We start from the raw sequence: 18,243 nt of genomic DNA on the forward strand, positions 1-18,243 counted from the left end.
TCTTCACAGGAGTCGACATCCCAGAAGATTTACCCCAAGATCAATGCTCAGAGCCTACAGGCCTCACTGAGCATGCTCAATGTTAATGTGACAACACAATTAGAAGAAGTAGTTTGTTTGAAGGGTTACCAGGAGAAAAAGCTCATGGAAGCAGGACAGAGGTTCACTGAACTGTAGGCAAGGCAAGCTTTATTTATATAGCACCATTCATACACAAGTCAATTCAGAGTGCTTTACATAAGATCAAATCACAGAATAAAAACATTTTAAAACATAAATTAAGAAGGAAATTACAATCATAAAAAATAATAAAATAATAAAAAACATAAATGAGAAGAGTGCAGTTAGGACAGCAGTCAAGAATTTAGGAGAACGCTGCAGTAAACAAGTGTGTTTTCAGGCCTGACTTAAATAAAGTGACTGTTTGACCAGACCTCAGGTGTTCAGGAAGGGTGAGGGGCAAAATAACTGAATCCTGCTTCACTCTGGTCCAGACCCTGGGTACACACAGTAGGCCTGTCCCTGATGATCTCAGGCGTCTGGATGGATCATAGGGAGCCAATAAGTCCAGGATGTATTTTGGTCCTAGACCATTCTGTATCTGAACAATGAACAACACTTGTCCTATGGACCGATGAGACCAAAGTGGAGTTGTCTGGTCTCATCACAGCATTTAAGCAGAAACTAAGAAATGATGATTTGGGCTTGTTTGCAGCCACAGGACATGGACACCTTGCAGTCATCGAATGGACCATGAACTCCTCTGTATATTAGAGTGTTGTTGAGGCAAGTTTTTGGAATGGACCGGTCCAGACTGTGCATGCCCAAAGTGAATGCTTAAAAACGTCAGTGACCTGAAGCAATGTTGTGGAGAAGAATGGACCAAAATTCCTGCAGAACAATGTGAGAGACTGATAAAGTCAGGAGGTGCTAACTCCAGCTGAGCACAGGAGAAGAACTAAAGGAGTTGCACCGTCAGCTGGATGTCACAGTTACACCTGCTGTTAGTCAAAGTTGGTAGCTGAGGTGAGCTAAAGCGAGCCGAGGAGACTGCAAACTGGTGCCAGAGAGGGATAAAACTTACTGTAGCTCTGACGTATGTGTGGGTGTGTGTTCACAGAAACTATTTCCCGATCTCACAGTCCAAGGCCAAAGATATTCAAGGTACTCTCTCTACATTTGTTAGCAATTAGCTGCAGCCACAAAAACTGACAAAACACATGGACCCTCCCTGCCTCTCTCTCTCTCTTTCCCCACCTCCTCATCCTGTCCCTTTCCCAGCCCCTCCCTCTTGTTCCACTCTCTTTGTTCCCCTCCCATATCTCTCTTCATCCCTCCCTCTCCAAAAGTTGCACATGGTCTCTGTCTTGGAAAGTTTAGCATTCTCAGGCTCTGGATGGAGAGTGATGCTGGTGAACACACCAGTTCAACACTTATGAGGATTTCCTTCAGATAATGACATTGCAGAGGTGATCCATTGAAGGGACGTCCTTCTCTCTTTGCAGACACTTGGAACATGTTGCATAACTAAGCCAGCTGACAGCTGCTGTTTATTTGCGAGGAGTGAAAGACTGCAACATCACCTCCAGCCTCAGCAGCAGCAAAGACCAGACAGAAATCATGAAAGGTAAGTGTTATACGTTTCTGATTAAAAGCATTTCTTAGGGTAAAAACACAGGCAGGAGCATGCAGGCACCTGCACAGGGCACCATATGCTTCTCATCAGCTACAAGCATGGGCAGTGTGGATCCTGAGAAAGTGTGCGTTTGTTGTTGTTGGACGGGAGACTTTGATCAGTCACACAAATCTGTGTGTGTGCAGCAGCCCCGTTTCATAAAACATAAAGTGTTCTCAAGCCCTGCCAATCTGCCACAGGTTGACTTAATATCCCCTTTAAAGAAGGCGAGTGAAAACACAAGAGCTGAATTTGAACGTTTTCACAACATGGCATGAAAGCAGAGCTGCTGGCAGCTTTGAAGAGAGCAGGGGCTCTGAACATGGGTAACGGACTGCAAGTACAGTGTTACAGTCTGACAGAGATGGAATGTTACAGTGAAGGAGAGACAGAGAGAAGAAATCCCCACAAACAACAAACTAACAGAAGGGCTTTACATATTCATTACTGGCAAGAATCTGATGAATATATTCCTGTAGTTATGCTAACTTAAAGCAGCTCTGCTCTGTTTTTAATTAACCTCAGAGCCTCAGTGATTATTGTTGTTGTCTTTAGGTGCCCTGGCTCCCACAGATCATTCATCATCTGCTACATTCACGCACTGTTTACCCACTCTACAGTTAGCTTTCATGCTAACCTCATACATCATGTAATCGGCCAAAATAAATTAGCATCTGTTGCTGTGTTACATAACTGTAGTGACGAGAGTTTAGTACACATGCAAACATTAGCTGAACAGCAACAGGAGGAGTGTTTAGGTATGCTCATGCACCCTCTAGTGGTCATGTAAATAAAGTCATGTAAAAACTATAGGTCAGGGTAGGACCATAGTGTCACCATGGCGACTAAAAAAATGGCAGAGAGGTTTGTTTCAGATGGCAGAAGTTGGTTGCTTATGCTTAAAGGCTACTAAACTCGTATGTATCAACAGAAACACGACTGTTTGTCTTCAGGCTGTGTCTTGTTAAAAATCAGCATGAGCTGTCTCATCTAGGTGTGAGTTAAGAGCAGATTATGTGTTAAGGTTTTACTTCTGCTACATAGGGGAACGAATGAAGGATAAGGTTGTCTTGGAAGTAGAAACAGAAAGAAATCCAGCTCCAACCAGCAGGCTGAGCCTTGTGGTGAGAAGCTGCACATGAACCACCAGAGACGACACAGCAAATTAACTCCGCGAACATATACAGTGCTCCTCTCAGCCAAACAACACAGGAGGTCTGTTAATGTGGTTTCCAGCCCTGCCCGAGCAGAACAAAACATGCTGCCTCATACATTCCTAATAGAGCTGGAGAGGAGGGGAGGTGGAGGAGAGGACAGCAGACAGGTGTATGGCTGGCAAAGGGAGAAGGAAATAGTGAGAGAAGGGAAGGAGAGAGGCGGGGGGGAGAGAGAGATTTTCTTGTTTTTGGTGCCATTTTTGCTGTGACAGCTTTTTACATGTAAAGACAATGTATCTAAGATTTGGATTGAAAGTAGACTGAATGTCTGAGCATGTTCTTATTTTATTATCATTAGTTTATAATCTAAATGTTTCTGCTGGATTCTTTCTTGTTTTTATACCAACAATGAAAGTGATGAACCTGCAGCAACTCCATCTAAATAAGACATTTGAGATATTATTAGTTTAAATAGGAGAAGCTGCTTATTTTTTAGCCAGCTCTTCTTCACTTTTATGAAGAAGTAATCTTATTTATGTGACTTTGATGGTTAAAAGACAGAGCTGAATGATGTTAATAATAAGTATGTGAACACCACAGAATGTATTTTTATCTGCAGATAGATAAAAATACAGTAGAAAGCAGTTATAAAGTTTTATTTATTCATTTATGTATTTACTCACTTCAGGGGAGTATAATGTTAAAAAATCTATTAAACTTGTCTCTTTGTCCCTTGACTCACTTTTGAAGCCGGCCCCAAGTGGCCATTGGGGGTACTGCAGCACATCTTACATTATACATGATTTATTGATAGATTTTGTATTAATTTCTTTTGAAAAATCAACATGAAACAATATATATAATGATACCAGGATGTAAAAATGGAAAGTCTACATAACTATTTTGATACTTTAATTGCTTCTCTTTGGAAAGTACCTCTAAGATAGTGATGATCATGCAAAATTTAGGGGCGAGTAAATACCAGAAGAAAACAGCTTTAAAAAATATTGTACACGCCCTTTGGCCTTGCAGCCCTATAAACCCCAACCAGGATGTTTGGCCCTGAGAAGGCGTGATGCCTTTATGGGGTCATGACTGTGAATATCTCCCGTTTCACTGCTGAACCACAATAAAAGAACATTCTCTTGTAATGGATCGTTTATAACTTCAGTCTGCTGCAGCACATAGCAGGCATTTACAGTTTAGCGAGGAGACCACACATTCCAGTCAGAGGTCACCTAAATGGCTGAGATGTCAACAGAGTTTTGGAAAGGGACTCATTTTGGCTTTACGAGTTGTGGTCAAGACCTCCACTCTGATCTGGAACCGGGACCTTCTACTGGCTTGGATTTGGTTCTTTGGCAGATTTTCTTGTAAAATTAACAAAGAAAAAAAAGGAATAGAAAATAGTGCAGCAGCATTATGCTGTTTCCATGGTTATTCACATCATGGAGTGAGTGATGTGGTGAGGTCAGGGGTGGCATGTTTTGCACAGTCCCCTGGTGAAAGTAAAACCTGAAGAAGGGTTTAAAAAAAGGGGGTGGGGTTGAAGAAGGACTTTGGAAAGTCCAGAATCCCCCCCTCCATGAGAGAGACCACAGCAGAGGAACCACAAATATGGAGCGGCAACAATGGTTAGCTGACTGAAGCAGAGGCCTGGGGCTGCGTTCACAAACACCAAAGGTCCAATGGTAAAATTGGACAACACTCAGATGTTAAGATTTTTTGCACACACGCTGGTAGACTTTGTATTTGTTGCAGGGCATTAAACACCTTATGGGCCACATGCAGCGCACATGATATCCAAAAGCTTTATCAGATTTATTCAAGGAAAATGTTATCTACACAGAACACATTTGGAGGTGGTCTGATCTCTGCTCACATTCTCAAGAAAAACTCTTGTCTCGTCAGACGAGCTGCACAAAACACAGAGCCTCAGAGTTCAGCAGTAAAAGCAGTTTATGTGAATCTATGGTTCTCCCATGTCTTTTGTCATCCCCTGTATGTTGCCATACTCATAATTCATTATAACTATTATAACCTCCTTGTTTGGTGATAGGAATCTATTTTAAATACAATAACAATTCCCTTGGGGAGAGTAGGGCAGAGACACACAGGCCCTGTCTACAGGGATCCTGGGTTGGCCCTTGGGACTCGGCCCATTTTTTAGAGACCTGAGGGGAAAAAGAAAATGAACAAAGTAAATGAACAAGTAAATACAACCTTATTAGACAAGATTTCGTTTTTTCTTTTTTCTCATCCTGTCTTACCTCTCAGCAGTTATTTCCAACCTTGAAGCTGTTTTTCTCCATTAATGCAGTCTGTTTAGAGTCAATCTGAACCAGTTGGACCCTCGCTGTAGGAAAGTAAAGTTTGGTATCTAGATGCAGATGCTCGGTGTTAGTTTACTTTGGGTGGAGAAATGTTTCACTGCACTGCAAGTTTTAAACAAATTAGCTTTCTGGTTGGTAAAGCACGATCAAGCTTTGAAACAGTCTTCTTACTGAACCCAATCCTGTATAGGTGTGACCTGGCAGGGCGGTGCTGCACCGCTGTCGGATTAGCTCAGTTCTGCTCTGTGTGTGTTGGACAGGTCCACTTCCTCGCTAACGAGACAGACCTGAGGGTTTTTTTTTCCACAGAGAGCAGTGAAAACATCAGGAGGGAAACAGGGACCGAGGAGCTGGTGGATGTTTGAGGGTGGATACTGATTGTGATGTTTAGTGTTCCAATAAGAAATAATGTGCTGACATTTGAACCTTTTAGTTTTTGTACCACAAAGAATGAGAGGAATTTAGAGGCTGCTTCTGGAATGTATTTAAATAAGGGTGGGAAAGGGGATGGTATGTAATGTCCCTACTACCATATCGTTAGTCATTAATATGTTTGTCAAAACAGTGAATTATTTACACATAAGCATCTGATCACACCTTAAATTGTGTGTAAAACTGGACAACATGGCTCCACCTCAAACTGAGGCCAAATATCTCACTTATGGGTTCTGCCATCTTGGAAAAACCAGAGTCTGGGGCAGTAGAAGTCAAGAGGTAAAGCTCCCCCACCCAAACACACACCACCTATGCTGGGAACCTACTTTATGCAGCCTTGCTACTTAATTTTTTTGGCTCTTATTATTTCAATCACACACCGTTTGGCTTGCTATTTATATGCTTTCTGATGCAAACATCTGCTAAAAACATCTCCCTGCTACAGCTGGGAGGAGTGAACCCAAACAGTAAAGCTGTGGGTCATAAAAACAAAACAAAGAGCTGAAAGATGGTAAAATGTTCTCTGGGGCTTAAGAAAAGTTTGAATGGCAGCCTTCACATTTAAGGTCCAACTTTAAGCATTTGTCATCAGGAAAATATTTTAAATACTAAAAAAAAATAGTTAAACTTTTACCTGCATATATTTGCATGCATGTGGAATTGTTGCGTAACCTTTGGCACTACAGATAATTTTAATGGTCCTGTATGGACCTGCAGTTCTCTCACTTCCTCCGTCATTATGCCAGTGTTCAGTGACTTGTGCACCCAGACCTGACCTCAGCCGTTCCACCACTGACTCACATAAACATACACCTCATCATTTGCAAATCCAAACTTTACTTCACTAACATTATTTCTTATGATTTTACCTCTTTGTTTGGTTTAACCTAAACTAGCATTTACATCCTCTGATTTCAGACCCATGCAGTCCAGGCTCTGTTTGTTTTCCCACCTGTCCAATTATACTCCTACATCACTATTATTGTACGTTGACCTGAAGCATTCGTGTAACATGTGCAGGCTGTAAAAAGATTTGCATTAAAAACAGTTTATGTCTGTCAATAAATGTACAACAAATGATGTTAGTTTCCCATCAGACATGGTGGGGAACTTTAATTCTTCTCCCAGTCATGTTCTTCTTGTTTTCTCACTGCCCTGAGGCCAGACCTCTCCTCATGTTGGGCTGATTAAAACCACAGAGACTGACCCAGAACAGATATTTTTGTTGCAGAAACTCTGCAACATTTGGTACTGACTCAATACTGAAAAACACAGAGATCCAGGTTAAATTTCTACTGTCTGATTAAACAGCTCTCTAAGACTCTGCTCAGTGTCGGTATTTAGCCGTCCTTCCAGCAGGCAATTTAACTCCCGTCTACACCACTCTATTGCTCAAAGGACACTCAAAGGTCAGAACACTCAATAATGTTGTGTTGCCACAGACATGTCTCTGGACAGATAGAACACCTGTCATGTATGATAACACCATCCATCCATCATAGGAACCCGCTTTGTCACAGGGGGCTGGAGCCTATCCGAGCTATCTACGGGTGAGAGGCGGGGTACACCCTGGACAGGTCACCAGTCCATCACAGGGCAACATACAGACAAACAACTGTAACCCAGGTCCCATGTAGATAACAGCTTAACACTATGGGACAGGGCCTGGGCTCATGTTATAGTGAAATTAAATGATGACCACCACAACTGTATTTTAAAATGTAAAAAATCCCTTTACAGGTGTTTATTTATAAACTTAAATAAAATGTTTTATATGAAAGTAAGAAAATAATAAGATATGACCAGCGTAAATAAGGACCTTCAAAATAAAATGCACAGGTCACATTAAATGACAAACTAGACCTGTTGAGGTAGAAAATCAAACTCTTGATCCCCTTTTACCATTTTCTGGCATCATACAAATCAAAACAAAAACGGCTGAAAAAAAGGATAATGTAGTTCCTCAAATCACCACTTGAGGCTGGCTTCAAAAACAAATCAGCCCTCATAGATGAAATTTTACAGTAGGAACAATTTTCTGCTATAAAGCTATAACATAGAGGACCATTTGAGGAACTGCAGTTTTTGTTACCCGGTCTTTTGCGTTCAGTAAGGAGAAACATTACAAACCTGTGGGGCAAATATTTAACACTCATAACAGTGCACATTCCTTTAACACACACCACATTTTAGGTGCTGAGAGAAGAACGTTTTCACCATGACTACATGCATTAGTTTGACAACCAGTGTTTGCTTAAAGGCCAGCTCCTTTGGCAGAGCAATTCAAAACCAAGTCCAAGTGTCCCTGCAGCTAGTCAGCAGCCCGTCGCACACACTGCTGTGACTGAGTGTTTTCCAGCTCTAACCCCTCACACTCCCCTGTTTTGTTGAAGTGTTTCCTTTCGACAAAGACCCTCAGCGCCTCAGGTGTGGAGCTGCACGGCATACAGTAAATGACGTGCTGTATAAAATCCATAGCTGTTACGTGCAGCTATGAAAACAGGTCAGATGTATTATGTAACTTAGGGGTAAACATTTTTTATTTGGTTTATTAGGTTTTTTTTTTTAAAGTCTATCATGACTTACAACCCACACACACAATATTCCCACAATAATAGAGAAACAAACCAACAGGCTGCTTTCTCCTGACTTATTGTGAAGCAGCTGGTCTCTTTCTGATTTATGACAGGAGTAATAAAAGTCACTGGTGGCTCCAGAAGAATTAAATTTCACTCTGCTTGATTCTTTTAACGTCTGCTTTGTGTCCCTCTATTTGGCAGACAGCTATGGTGGATATGAGAACCAGCTTTTCAAAGGTAATGATCACACACACTGCTGCTCTGAGTGTTTGTATGCAGATCAAATAATGCAGACTAATATTCATCATGAGATCTTCTTCTTCTAAACTTCACATTACCTGTGCCACGTCGGAAAACCAAAGCAGACATGGAGAAATGACACAGTACCTCCACCCCTATGACATGTATTTGGCTTTGTTTTGAAAGATAGACCTTGATATGATGAGATTGTTTGCATTATTTTCACATTCTTCAGAGGAGGACTTCACAGGAGAGGAAGAGGAAGTGCCTTCATTTAGAGGTGAGAGCCACATACAGTCAAAGTTTTTGATTACTATGGCTCTTATGTATGAAGTGTGAAGCTGACCCTTCTTACCCTGGACATGGACTCTTTGAGACACTCCCTTCAGGCAGGAGGTTACGGTCCATTCGGTCCAGAACATCACGCCACAAGAACAGCTTTTTCCCCTCTGCTGTTGGACTGTTGAACTGTAATTAATACACTGCTCTGCACTGTCACTTCACAAGGACAGTACATTCACTGCACAATGATGATTATCTGCACTGTTTACTTCCATCTTGCACTACTTGCACACTAGTACCACCTCACCGATCCATGTGGTACCTATTACACTGTTACACTCTTTCATATCAGGGTCTATGTTTGCAATTACAACCACCACTCATATTCTGTTCTGTTCATTGTATGTCTGTAATGTCATGTCAATGTATAGCTTTACTCTTAGATTATATTATTTACCTTGTTTACTTGACCTTATTTTATCTTATTTTTATATCTTTCATTATTATACATTTTTTGTATGCACCAATCATAATATATATAATATATATAATCAATAAACACGATTCTGATTCTAATTCTTACATCAAGGGTGTAGTTTTACCATGGACAGAGGTGACGCGTCCCCACCAATGTCCAGTGATGACTAAATTGTCCCCACCAATAATTTAATCCCTTCCAGATTCTCAGTGGGTGCAGGAAGGGTTAAATTCCGGTCTTTTCTGACATCCTACGGCCTACCAATAGATATCCTCCTGTCCCAAAGCCCTTGATATTCTGATTTTGATTGGGATTGATTGTTATATCAAGGGCTCTGGTCCTATTGTAACACATGTGGCCATGTGATTGGCTGTGGTTTCCCCTGCCATTTAGTTTAGTCATTTAAATTTGATTTTAGAAAAACTTAAACTTAAATATTTATTCATAGCAGCTATAATTTATACTTGTGTATCAGGGATTTCAACAGACCTGCAATTGGAAAGTGGCAAAATTCTTTGCTTCTCATAATAATAAATAAAATGGTAAATATGTCATCATGGTGTTCACACTACGTTTGAGTTGTCTTATGTGCCAATGGGCCTACCAGACCTTTGAACCCCCTCAGCTGCCTAGTGCTGAGATGTGGAATTTCTACGTCTTGTAGGTTATAAGCCTGTGTGTTTGTCTCCAGGTCGTACCAGAGGAGGCTGCGTGAGGTGTCAGCAGAGCCATTCGCTCCAGCTTGCCGTCAAAGTCCTCTACGGATTTGTGGCGTTCCTCATCATTATCGTGGCAGTGTTGGCGTCACTTGGTGAGCTCACCCTCTGATTTGTTTGGTTATTCACCTGATTGATGCTGCATCAAGAAGAGCAACAGGCTGGCTGGTCCTGGATATAGGTCGGCCTTCTCTACTTTTATTTGCTCTAATAATACACAGCCCATTTAACTCCCATAGATCAAATGAAAGCGCTCCTGAGTTCTACGTACAATGTTTTACCTGACAAATGCTCAGCTCCGACACATGCTTTTTACATTAACGGAACATTTATTGGGGCTGAAAACTGTAAATCTTCTTCTTTTACTGGAGGAAATCCCAGAAACCTTATAGAGTGATGCCAAAATCCCACAACACACACATATGTGTAGTCAGGTACATGACACACTAAAGTCCTGTAGTATGTGGTATAGTGCTGGCGATCAAGCTAGCCTAAGCGACGTAGCTCAGTGCTAGCAACATAGCCATTGAGTTTGTATAAGAAAAGAACTGCATAACCAAAAGGTCAAAGGTCAACCACACTTATTTTTTTTTTTTTAATATTTTTTATTTTATTCAGCTTACAGCATACATGGCACAGTTAGGGTAGGAAGTTGCAATAATGTTTAACAGCAAGGTCAAAGGTCAAATGTCATAATTATCTTGAAAATTTACTGAAAAATATATCTTGTGAAAAAAAAAACATCTTAGCTTGGGTTAGTGTCAACATGTAATCCAGCTGTATAAATCACTAAAAAAAAATCAAGTATCAACAGAAAGATTATTGCACTTGGCTGCAACTCTCAGCTGTGCATGTGCACGAGGAAAAACAATCACCATTTGATTTTTCCATTCCCCGCTGAGCATCTGTTTTATAACAAATACATTCTCATGAAAAAGGGTCGTGGTATGAAGTTAGACATTTATACCTTACACCGAAAAGCATTTAAAAACACATGCAGTATGCATACAGGTAAAGGATGCACTGGCCTTCACTAAATATTTAAGCCTTTGGCCACATCACTGTCACAGCACCTAATACAGTGGAGCAGGTGGAATGTGCAGAACACATGTGGAAGCATTTATATATGCAATCCCTGAGTCAGAGCCAGGGCTTGAATTTTTTTTTTTGGGGGGGGGGGGGTGTAAACAGCACACAATCTCCAAACTGTTGTTGCTCTCTTGGGAAATATGTTACATAATGAAAAATCTTTATGTGTTTTGTTGCCAGGTCATTAGAGTACAACTTCTTTTTAAAATACGTTCCATTTCCTGTTAACACCATTGGACTTCTGACGTTAGTTGTTTCTGCATCCACTCTGCAGGTTTCAGCACAGTGTTTAAATGTAATTGTTTAACTTTCCTCAAAAACAAAGCTGTGACAGCGTACATTTAAAGTATTTAAAGACAAATTAAGGAATCATTTTCTGCAATTTCATGACCCTGGCACATTTTTGTCGTTTTTGTCTCTTCAGTGTTCAGGAAGGTGGACAACCTGTCCGAGGAGGAGTCCGTTTACCACAAGAAGATCAGCAAGGCCCAGCAAGAAATTGACGGTAATAAGTCAACAGGCTGATCGTAGATCATCATAAAACTGTGGGAAACAGTTAATAAAAGAAATCAGAACAATTAATTGATTTTTTTTTTACAGTAAAAACTCAAAAAAATGCTGCCTGTGGCTGTGTTTTTAAAGGCTATTGTTAGGAACGATGCTGTTCTGTCTTTGTTTATTCACCCTCGGCTTCTCTTTAGATCTGAGGTCCACGTCTAACTACTCAGGCTGTCTAGATGTGACTCTGTACAGCGAAGAGATCAACAAACTGAAGAGAGAGTTTGAAGACATCCAGAGAATGATCCTGGGACAAGAGCAGGTACGGCAGACCTTCAAACCAATCAGTAAATCATCATATTAAACAAGAGAAAACCTGCAAATTCTCCATGTTCACACTCCAGGTCCTGGACCAGACCACCCAGACCCAGGCAACCCTAAAGGCCACCAGCAGCCAGCTGACACGTGACATCCAAAACCACCTCATGTCGATCAGACTACTTAACCAGTCACTGGAGAGATACCTTGATCGAGTGGAGGGCTGGAAGGATGTGATCCACGAAACTGAAGAGAAGATGAAATCGTTGACTGAGGATCAGTACAACATCAAAGGCACAGCCCAGCAAGTTAACACTACAGTGGCACTCAGGTGAATGAAAAAGATCAGTCACGGCATGTTTGTACATAGCTATATCAGTTGACTTTATTGATCAGCATTATCTCTACAGCTATATGTGGCTAAATGCTGGTGTTTAGGTGTTAGCATGTTGTCTTAAACCTTTATCCTTCTAAATGACCCTAACCCTGACCTCTGGTCCATTGTTGACCTAATCATGATCTGTTTGGTTTAAGTCTGGGCCTAGTATTCCCCATACAACTATGCGGTATGAACACAGTAATGTTTTGTACTTCTCACTTACTGTCTTTGCCACCTTCCAGCACTATGTGGATAGATGCCCTGCAGAGAAAAGCAGATGAGGAGACTCTGGTCCTCCAGAAGCTGACGAGCGACTGGCAGAACTACAGCCGAGTTCTGAGTGTTATCAAGTCTAACACGAGCAACACCATGCAAACCATGCGTTTCCTCCAGAACAACATTGTAGCAGATCACCAGAGAATCGCCATGTCCACTGAGGTGTACTATGACCTCACTCAGCAGGTTAGTACTAATGTAGGTGGTGTATGGACTGGATCAAAGAACAGGCAATGAATTGATTCAGTATAGAATTGTAACATGTGTTTTCTACAGGTGATGAATTTGCAGATGCAGCTCGACAACGTGACGACTTTTATGGACGAACACGAAGAGAACATGCATGACCTTCGCTACCATTCCAGGTAACAAAAAATATAAATATATAATACACACATAGGATTATCAGATGATCATTTCTCTATGTAACAAAACACATAAAACTTCAGCTACTACGAGAACCGGACAGGGGAGCGTTTCTCAGCCTTGGACGGCCGTCTTAACTCCATCAATATGGAGATAGATACGATCTCCTCCAGCATCAATGCCACTGTTAGCCATGTCCAAAGCATGTACAAGTACATCAACATCGAGAGCTCTTCATGCCAGAGTCGCCTTGGCAGACACACAGAAGATCTTCAGGTTTTACAAAACAAACACCTGATTTCTTCTCATTCTTCATCATCTCCTCTGTCGTCTTTATCTCAATGTTCGCTTCCTTCTCTTTTACGCAGAACTTGAACAACTCAATCTTGCTGCTCCTCCACTTAGCTGACACGCTAAGGCAGCAGAACATGTTGCTGAATGTCAAACTGGATGTGGATGTCAGGAACTTGTCCATGGTGATGGAGGAGATGAAGCTGGTGGATGTCTTACATACTCAGCTCATAAAGAACTTCACTATTGTAAAAGGTTTGGCAGGTGTACCAATAAAAACAGAAAAGACCATGTGGCCACTGTATGTTTCAAACTAATTTTACGATCTTTTATATACAGGTGCTCCTGGACCACCTGGACCCAAAGGGAACAGAGGTGAGTCTGGTCCAAAAGGTCCCATGGGACTCACTGGCAGCAAAGGGGACCGTGGCCCTGTAGGAGGCCGTGGACCCATTGGGGAGAAGGGTCTTTCTGGCTCCAAAGGTGCACCGGGTGAGTCAGGTCCCAGCGGCAATAGAGGGTCAATGGGCATCAAAGGAGCCAAGGGTTCCATTGGTCCACCAGGCCCCAAAGGTGAAAGGGGCCAGAAAGGTGACATAGGCCCCTCTGGTAGAAATGGTATACAGGGACCTGCAGGGCCTCCAGGGATCCAGGGCCAATCAGGACTACCAGGCATCATTGGACCTCCAGGACCAAAGGGGAAACCAGGTCCACCAGGGCCACCTGGACCACCAGGGACTCCTGGACCTCCCGGGTTGCCATACACACATGACCAAACCAACAGCCCCCAGCAGCGGGGTGCTGGATCCAAGAGACAATAGAGAGAAAGGATGAAGCTGAAGAATTTTGGTCACAAAGGAGCTCAGTTATTGTGACTGGAGACACAATAATCCATCAATATGGGATTAAGCTAGAAGTTGATAACAAATTAAATACAACATGGGGTTTTAAAGGAGACATTCCCTGGATACACAAAAGCCGAAAATAGGAACAGGAGGTACCAGCAACCTGATTTTTGAAACACAATTTCTGCACAGACCAGGATAGAAGATGAGATTAATAGCAACAAAATGACTCATATCCTATACTGAATTCAAAGTCTTGCCTAGTTGAATGTACTGAAAGCAGAGAATGTGTTTAAGGTTGTTGTCAAGCCAAAGGCTCTGGAGGAATTATAAATGGAAGGCCTGTTAACCACAGATTTGGACTGAAGTAGTGCTGCTTTCCATCCAGACTGCTTTTCTTTCCCACGCACAACTTTATGGACACAAAAAAATACCCACTTGTTTTTGCATTACGTACACATTAATGATACATCCGTTTGTAATGGATGGCACTTTATTGTTTCTTTAAAAAGTCTCTTCTCTTTTCAGAGCAGGTACTCTGAAGCTTTTTATCTGAACTGGGACTGTGATTGATGAAGATGCAGGATTTACTTTCGTTCTGATTGATTGATGCTAATACTGTTGACCTGTGAAGACATATTGACAAATCATTTACTGTCTCACTGAGAGTCAGATAGAACATGCATGTTTGTGGGCTGAGCATGGAGTTGGTTATTAGCCTAGAAGCACAAAGATTGAAATCAGGAGGATGGGCTAGCTTGAATATTTACACAGCTAATTATGTTAGTTATGAATAGAAATGGAAAACAATGTATGTACTCTGATGGACCAGGCTAGGGTTGGGGTAAAGAACCTAAAGGATCTATCTCATTGATTTCTCCTACTTTACTCATGGACTAAGAAGTTGAAATAGAAAAAAACAAAAGCAAAGCAACCCCAAATTAACTCAGAGTATTTTTCGGTGTTTATGATTAAAGTTAATTTCTAGGTCCATTTCTCCATTCTTGTTGGGTTAGGGTCAAGCAGCAACATCCGGGGCTCAGACTTGAAGCCTATGGAGAAATGTCAAAACTTGTAGTTCACGCTGAAACCACTGGGGGCTGGCTCCAGAAGCGAGTCATTTCCCATAGACTCCCATGTTAAAATGGCCAACTTCACAGCAGAAATGAACATGTTTACATGTTTACAGGTACCTGGTACAAAAACCATTCTGGTCTCAAAGGACAAGTTCTCTTCTAGTGTCAATTGTATTATATATTCGCAATTAAAATTATACATAAATTTTGGGCGTTGCCACTTTCAGTGACAAGCTGTTGTCGTATCATAGCGCGAGTTTCCTGCTTCCACAATCGCACAACAACGCAGCTCGTGCTCCCTCGCTTTATCTGTATTTGGTCATGGTTAGGGTTAGGAACCTTTGGGCTTCTAGCAATCCCATTATAGTTAGCATGAAATCCCCTCAGTTAGGGTTTGAATTGACAGCGTTAGGTGCTGCTCTGGGTTGTTTTGGGAGGCATTTCCAGAGTGTCTGGAAACCCTACTGCTGTAATAAATTGAAGAGGGCAGCCTAGCTGTTTCCCTGCATCTCTAGACTTTATGCTATGCTAAGCTAATTGCCTCCAGCTCCACCTTATCTTTAGACACTGAGTGCCTTCAATTTCTTTCATTTAACTCCTATAAAGAAGCATATTTCACAAAACAATAACATGAAGGTCTAAAACACATAACCATCTATATTTCAGAGTCTTTTTGCATAGAATTAATGATGAATCTGGGTTTTGTAATGAAATGCGACTGGCTTGCATCGAACTTCAATAAATACTTTTTTGTTTTTTAGGCCTCTACTTAAGCCTCTACTGTGTGCGTGTCTTACTGTACTGTATGTCACAGTGCTATTGTTGCACTGTGGGAGAAAGGGAGTGGTTCTGTCATTAATTCAGAACACATGTCAGCCCTAACCATTAGATACCTGCGGCTGAGAAGAGTGCCTGTTTTTTACTCTTGTTTTACAGTACCAAAAATGTGGCTTATAATTCACATAATCCAGTTTTTAGCAGGATGATTGATACTATGACCCCAAATATTCTTTATGCTGCTATTCAGTGTCTGAGACAGGCTCACAGAGAGCTGCACATAACTCTGGATCCACTGGTGTATGATATTTTCATAACATCCCCCCCCCCCTCTGGAACATGACAAACCTTGTGGGATGTTAAAGGAACATGATCTCCAACAAAAACTTCCTTCATGAATCCACTGAAATCCCTCATTCACTGTGACTTTTTCATTGTGAGCATGCAACATTCACTCTAAATCACATTCTGTTTTCACCTCAGAGACTTGAAATCTGCTCCGATCCAAGAAGCAGGGAATTGATAAAATCCAGGATCCTTGCTTCAATCTGACTTTAACCATGCTCTCTTTGTTTAAATACGGCAAGGGAAGAGATCCAGCAGATCAACTATTCACACATGTTGAGCCATAAATCAGTGGCACTGTCAGTAAGGCGATGTGAAGTGTTGCAGATGTCACCGTCTGCAACCAGACACTACAGAGGAAGCCACAGGCAATAGGAACAAGGAGGACAGGAGTGTACTTATATTCATTACTGTGTATTACTACAGTTTTAACTAATGTTGACATGAGGAGCAGTGACTGAATAAAGATGGACAGATCTTCCAAGACATCCTATGGTCATGAGCTTTGGGTAGTGACCGAAAAAATGAGATCGCGAATAGTGGCCGAAATGAGTTTCTTTGGAAGGGTGGCTGGGCACCCCTTAGAGATAGGGTGAGGAGCTCAGTCACCTGAGAGGAGCTTGGAGTAGAGCTGCTGCTCCTCCACAACGAGAGGAGCCAGCTGAGGTGGCTCGGGCATCTGTTCGGATGCCTCCTGGTGAGGTGTTCCGGGCATGTCCCACTGGGAGGAGACCCCGGGTAAGAACCAGTACGTGGTGGAGAGACGTGGTGGAACACCTCAGGATCCCCCCAGATGAGCTGGAGGAAGTGTCCGGTGAGAGGGCGTCTGGACATGTAGAGTTTTCTTGAAGACGTTTCGCTGCTCATCCAAGCAGCTTCATCAGTTCTAACTGTTTGGTGGGGAAACATGGTTTATATGTGGTTACAGACCTCAGTGGGTGGGTCTGGGTCAAACTTAAAAACAATAGCACTAAATGTTTCCATACTTACCTGTGATGATCTGGCTGCCTGTGCCATGTGTGTCTAACGACTGGCTAACAACTACGAGACTGCCGGAGGGGGACTGGTTGACAGCCCTTTGTTCTTGCTGTGAGTATGTGCAAACTTCCTGGGAATGGATGGAATCACTGCATTGTATGTGGTAGAAAGATGATGTCTGAGGCCACCACCTCTGTTAAGGGAAGGTTTTTCCAGCTTAACATAGATGGCTTCCTTGACTACTCTTTCAAACCACCTTTCCTCCCTGTCTAAAATGTGGACATTGTTGTCCTCAAAAGGGTGTCCTTTGTCTTTGAGGTGGAGGTGAACAGCTGAGTCTTGTCCTGAGGAGGTGGCTCTCCTGTGCTGAGCCATTCTTCTGTGGAGTGGTTGTTTAGTTTCTCCAATGTACAGATCAGAGCATTCCTCACTGCACTGGACTGCATATATCACATTGCTGTTTCTCCCTGGGAATCTTGTCCTTCGGGTGAACCAATCTCTGTCTCAGTGTTGTCATAGGTTTGACGCCTTGCTTCAATCTTCTCTACGTATGATGACCTGGATGACTGAGAATCTTCATCAACAACTACAGTCTTTCTTTTTGCATACTGTTCTGATTGTTCATTAGCAACACTTTACCATTTTTGGAGCATCCTTTTCCAACCCAGGATCTCCTGTTTCCATCTGTCACAGTGAGTTCATTCATATGAGTGATGTTGAAGAAGTGGAGCAGAGGTCTCTTTATACTGGCAGAAATGACTTGTTGAATTTGGGTTCACCTCTTGCACCACATACTTAAATGCAAGGTATATTTGTTATCTTTAAAACTAGCAGAGAGCTGAATGATTGTTTTTCTACATATTATAGTGGCTCAGCGTCTCTAATCCTAGACTCCTGTAAACACACTGTGATAACAAAAACACCACAAATGTTCACCGTCATACAGAACTCTCCTTTTTTGGTCTAAGGTAAGAAAAAGTAGCTTTATTTTGCTTTCTGTGGCTTCAAGAGGACTTTGTGAAAGCACAACACAGCAGCGCTTTGCATTGTTAGTGTGAGAGGTGGTGAGCTAAAGCCGAGCCAGCATAAATCCTGCAGCCACATGTGCTC

At 42.0% G+C, this 18,243-nt stretch overlaps 1 protein-coding gene across 2 annotated transcripts; it reads left to right on the forward strand.

Annotated features, from left to right (window-relative positions):
• Nucleotides 1-1,351: 1,351 nt before the first annotated feature.
• On the forward strand, nucleotides 1,352-15,786 carry scara3 (scavenger receptor class A, member 3). 2 transcript variants are annotated; one of them, XM_028397914.1, is made up of 12 exons: nucleotides 1,352-1,627; nucleotides 8,378-8,416; nucleotides 8,655-8,699; nucleotides 9,871-9,990; nucleotides 11,409-11,489; nucleotides 11,686-11,804; nucleotides 11,887-12,131; nucleotides 12,422-12,641; nucleotides 12,732-12,820; nucleotides 12,905-13,097; nucleotides 13,190-13,367; nucleotides 13,452-15,786. In XM_028397914.1, the coding sequence occupies exons 1-12, from the start codon at nucleotides 1,621-1,623 to the stop codon at nucleotides 13,931-13,933; spliced, it is 1,818 nt and encodes a 605-aa protein (XP_028253715.1). In that variant the 5' UTR covers nucleotides 1,352-1,620; the 3' UTR covers nucleotides 13,934-15,786. The 2 variants fall into 2 exon arrangements, with proteins under 2 accessions (XP_028253715.1, XP_028253716.1); XM_028397915.1 differs by having other exon boundaries at nucleotides 8,381-8,416.
• Nucleotides 15,787-18,243: the final 2,457 nt, after the last annotated feature.

This window comes from Parambassis ranga, chromosome 24 (assembly GCF_900634625.1).
Source record: "Parambassis ranga chromosome 24, fParRan2.1, whole genome shotgun sequence".
In the NCBI taxonomy this organism is placed as follows: Eukaryota; Metazoa; Chordata; class Actinopteri; family Ambassidae; genus Parambassis; species Parambassis ranga.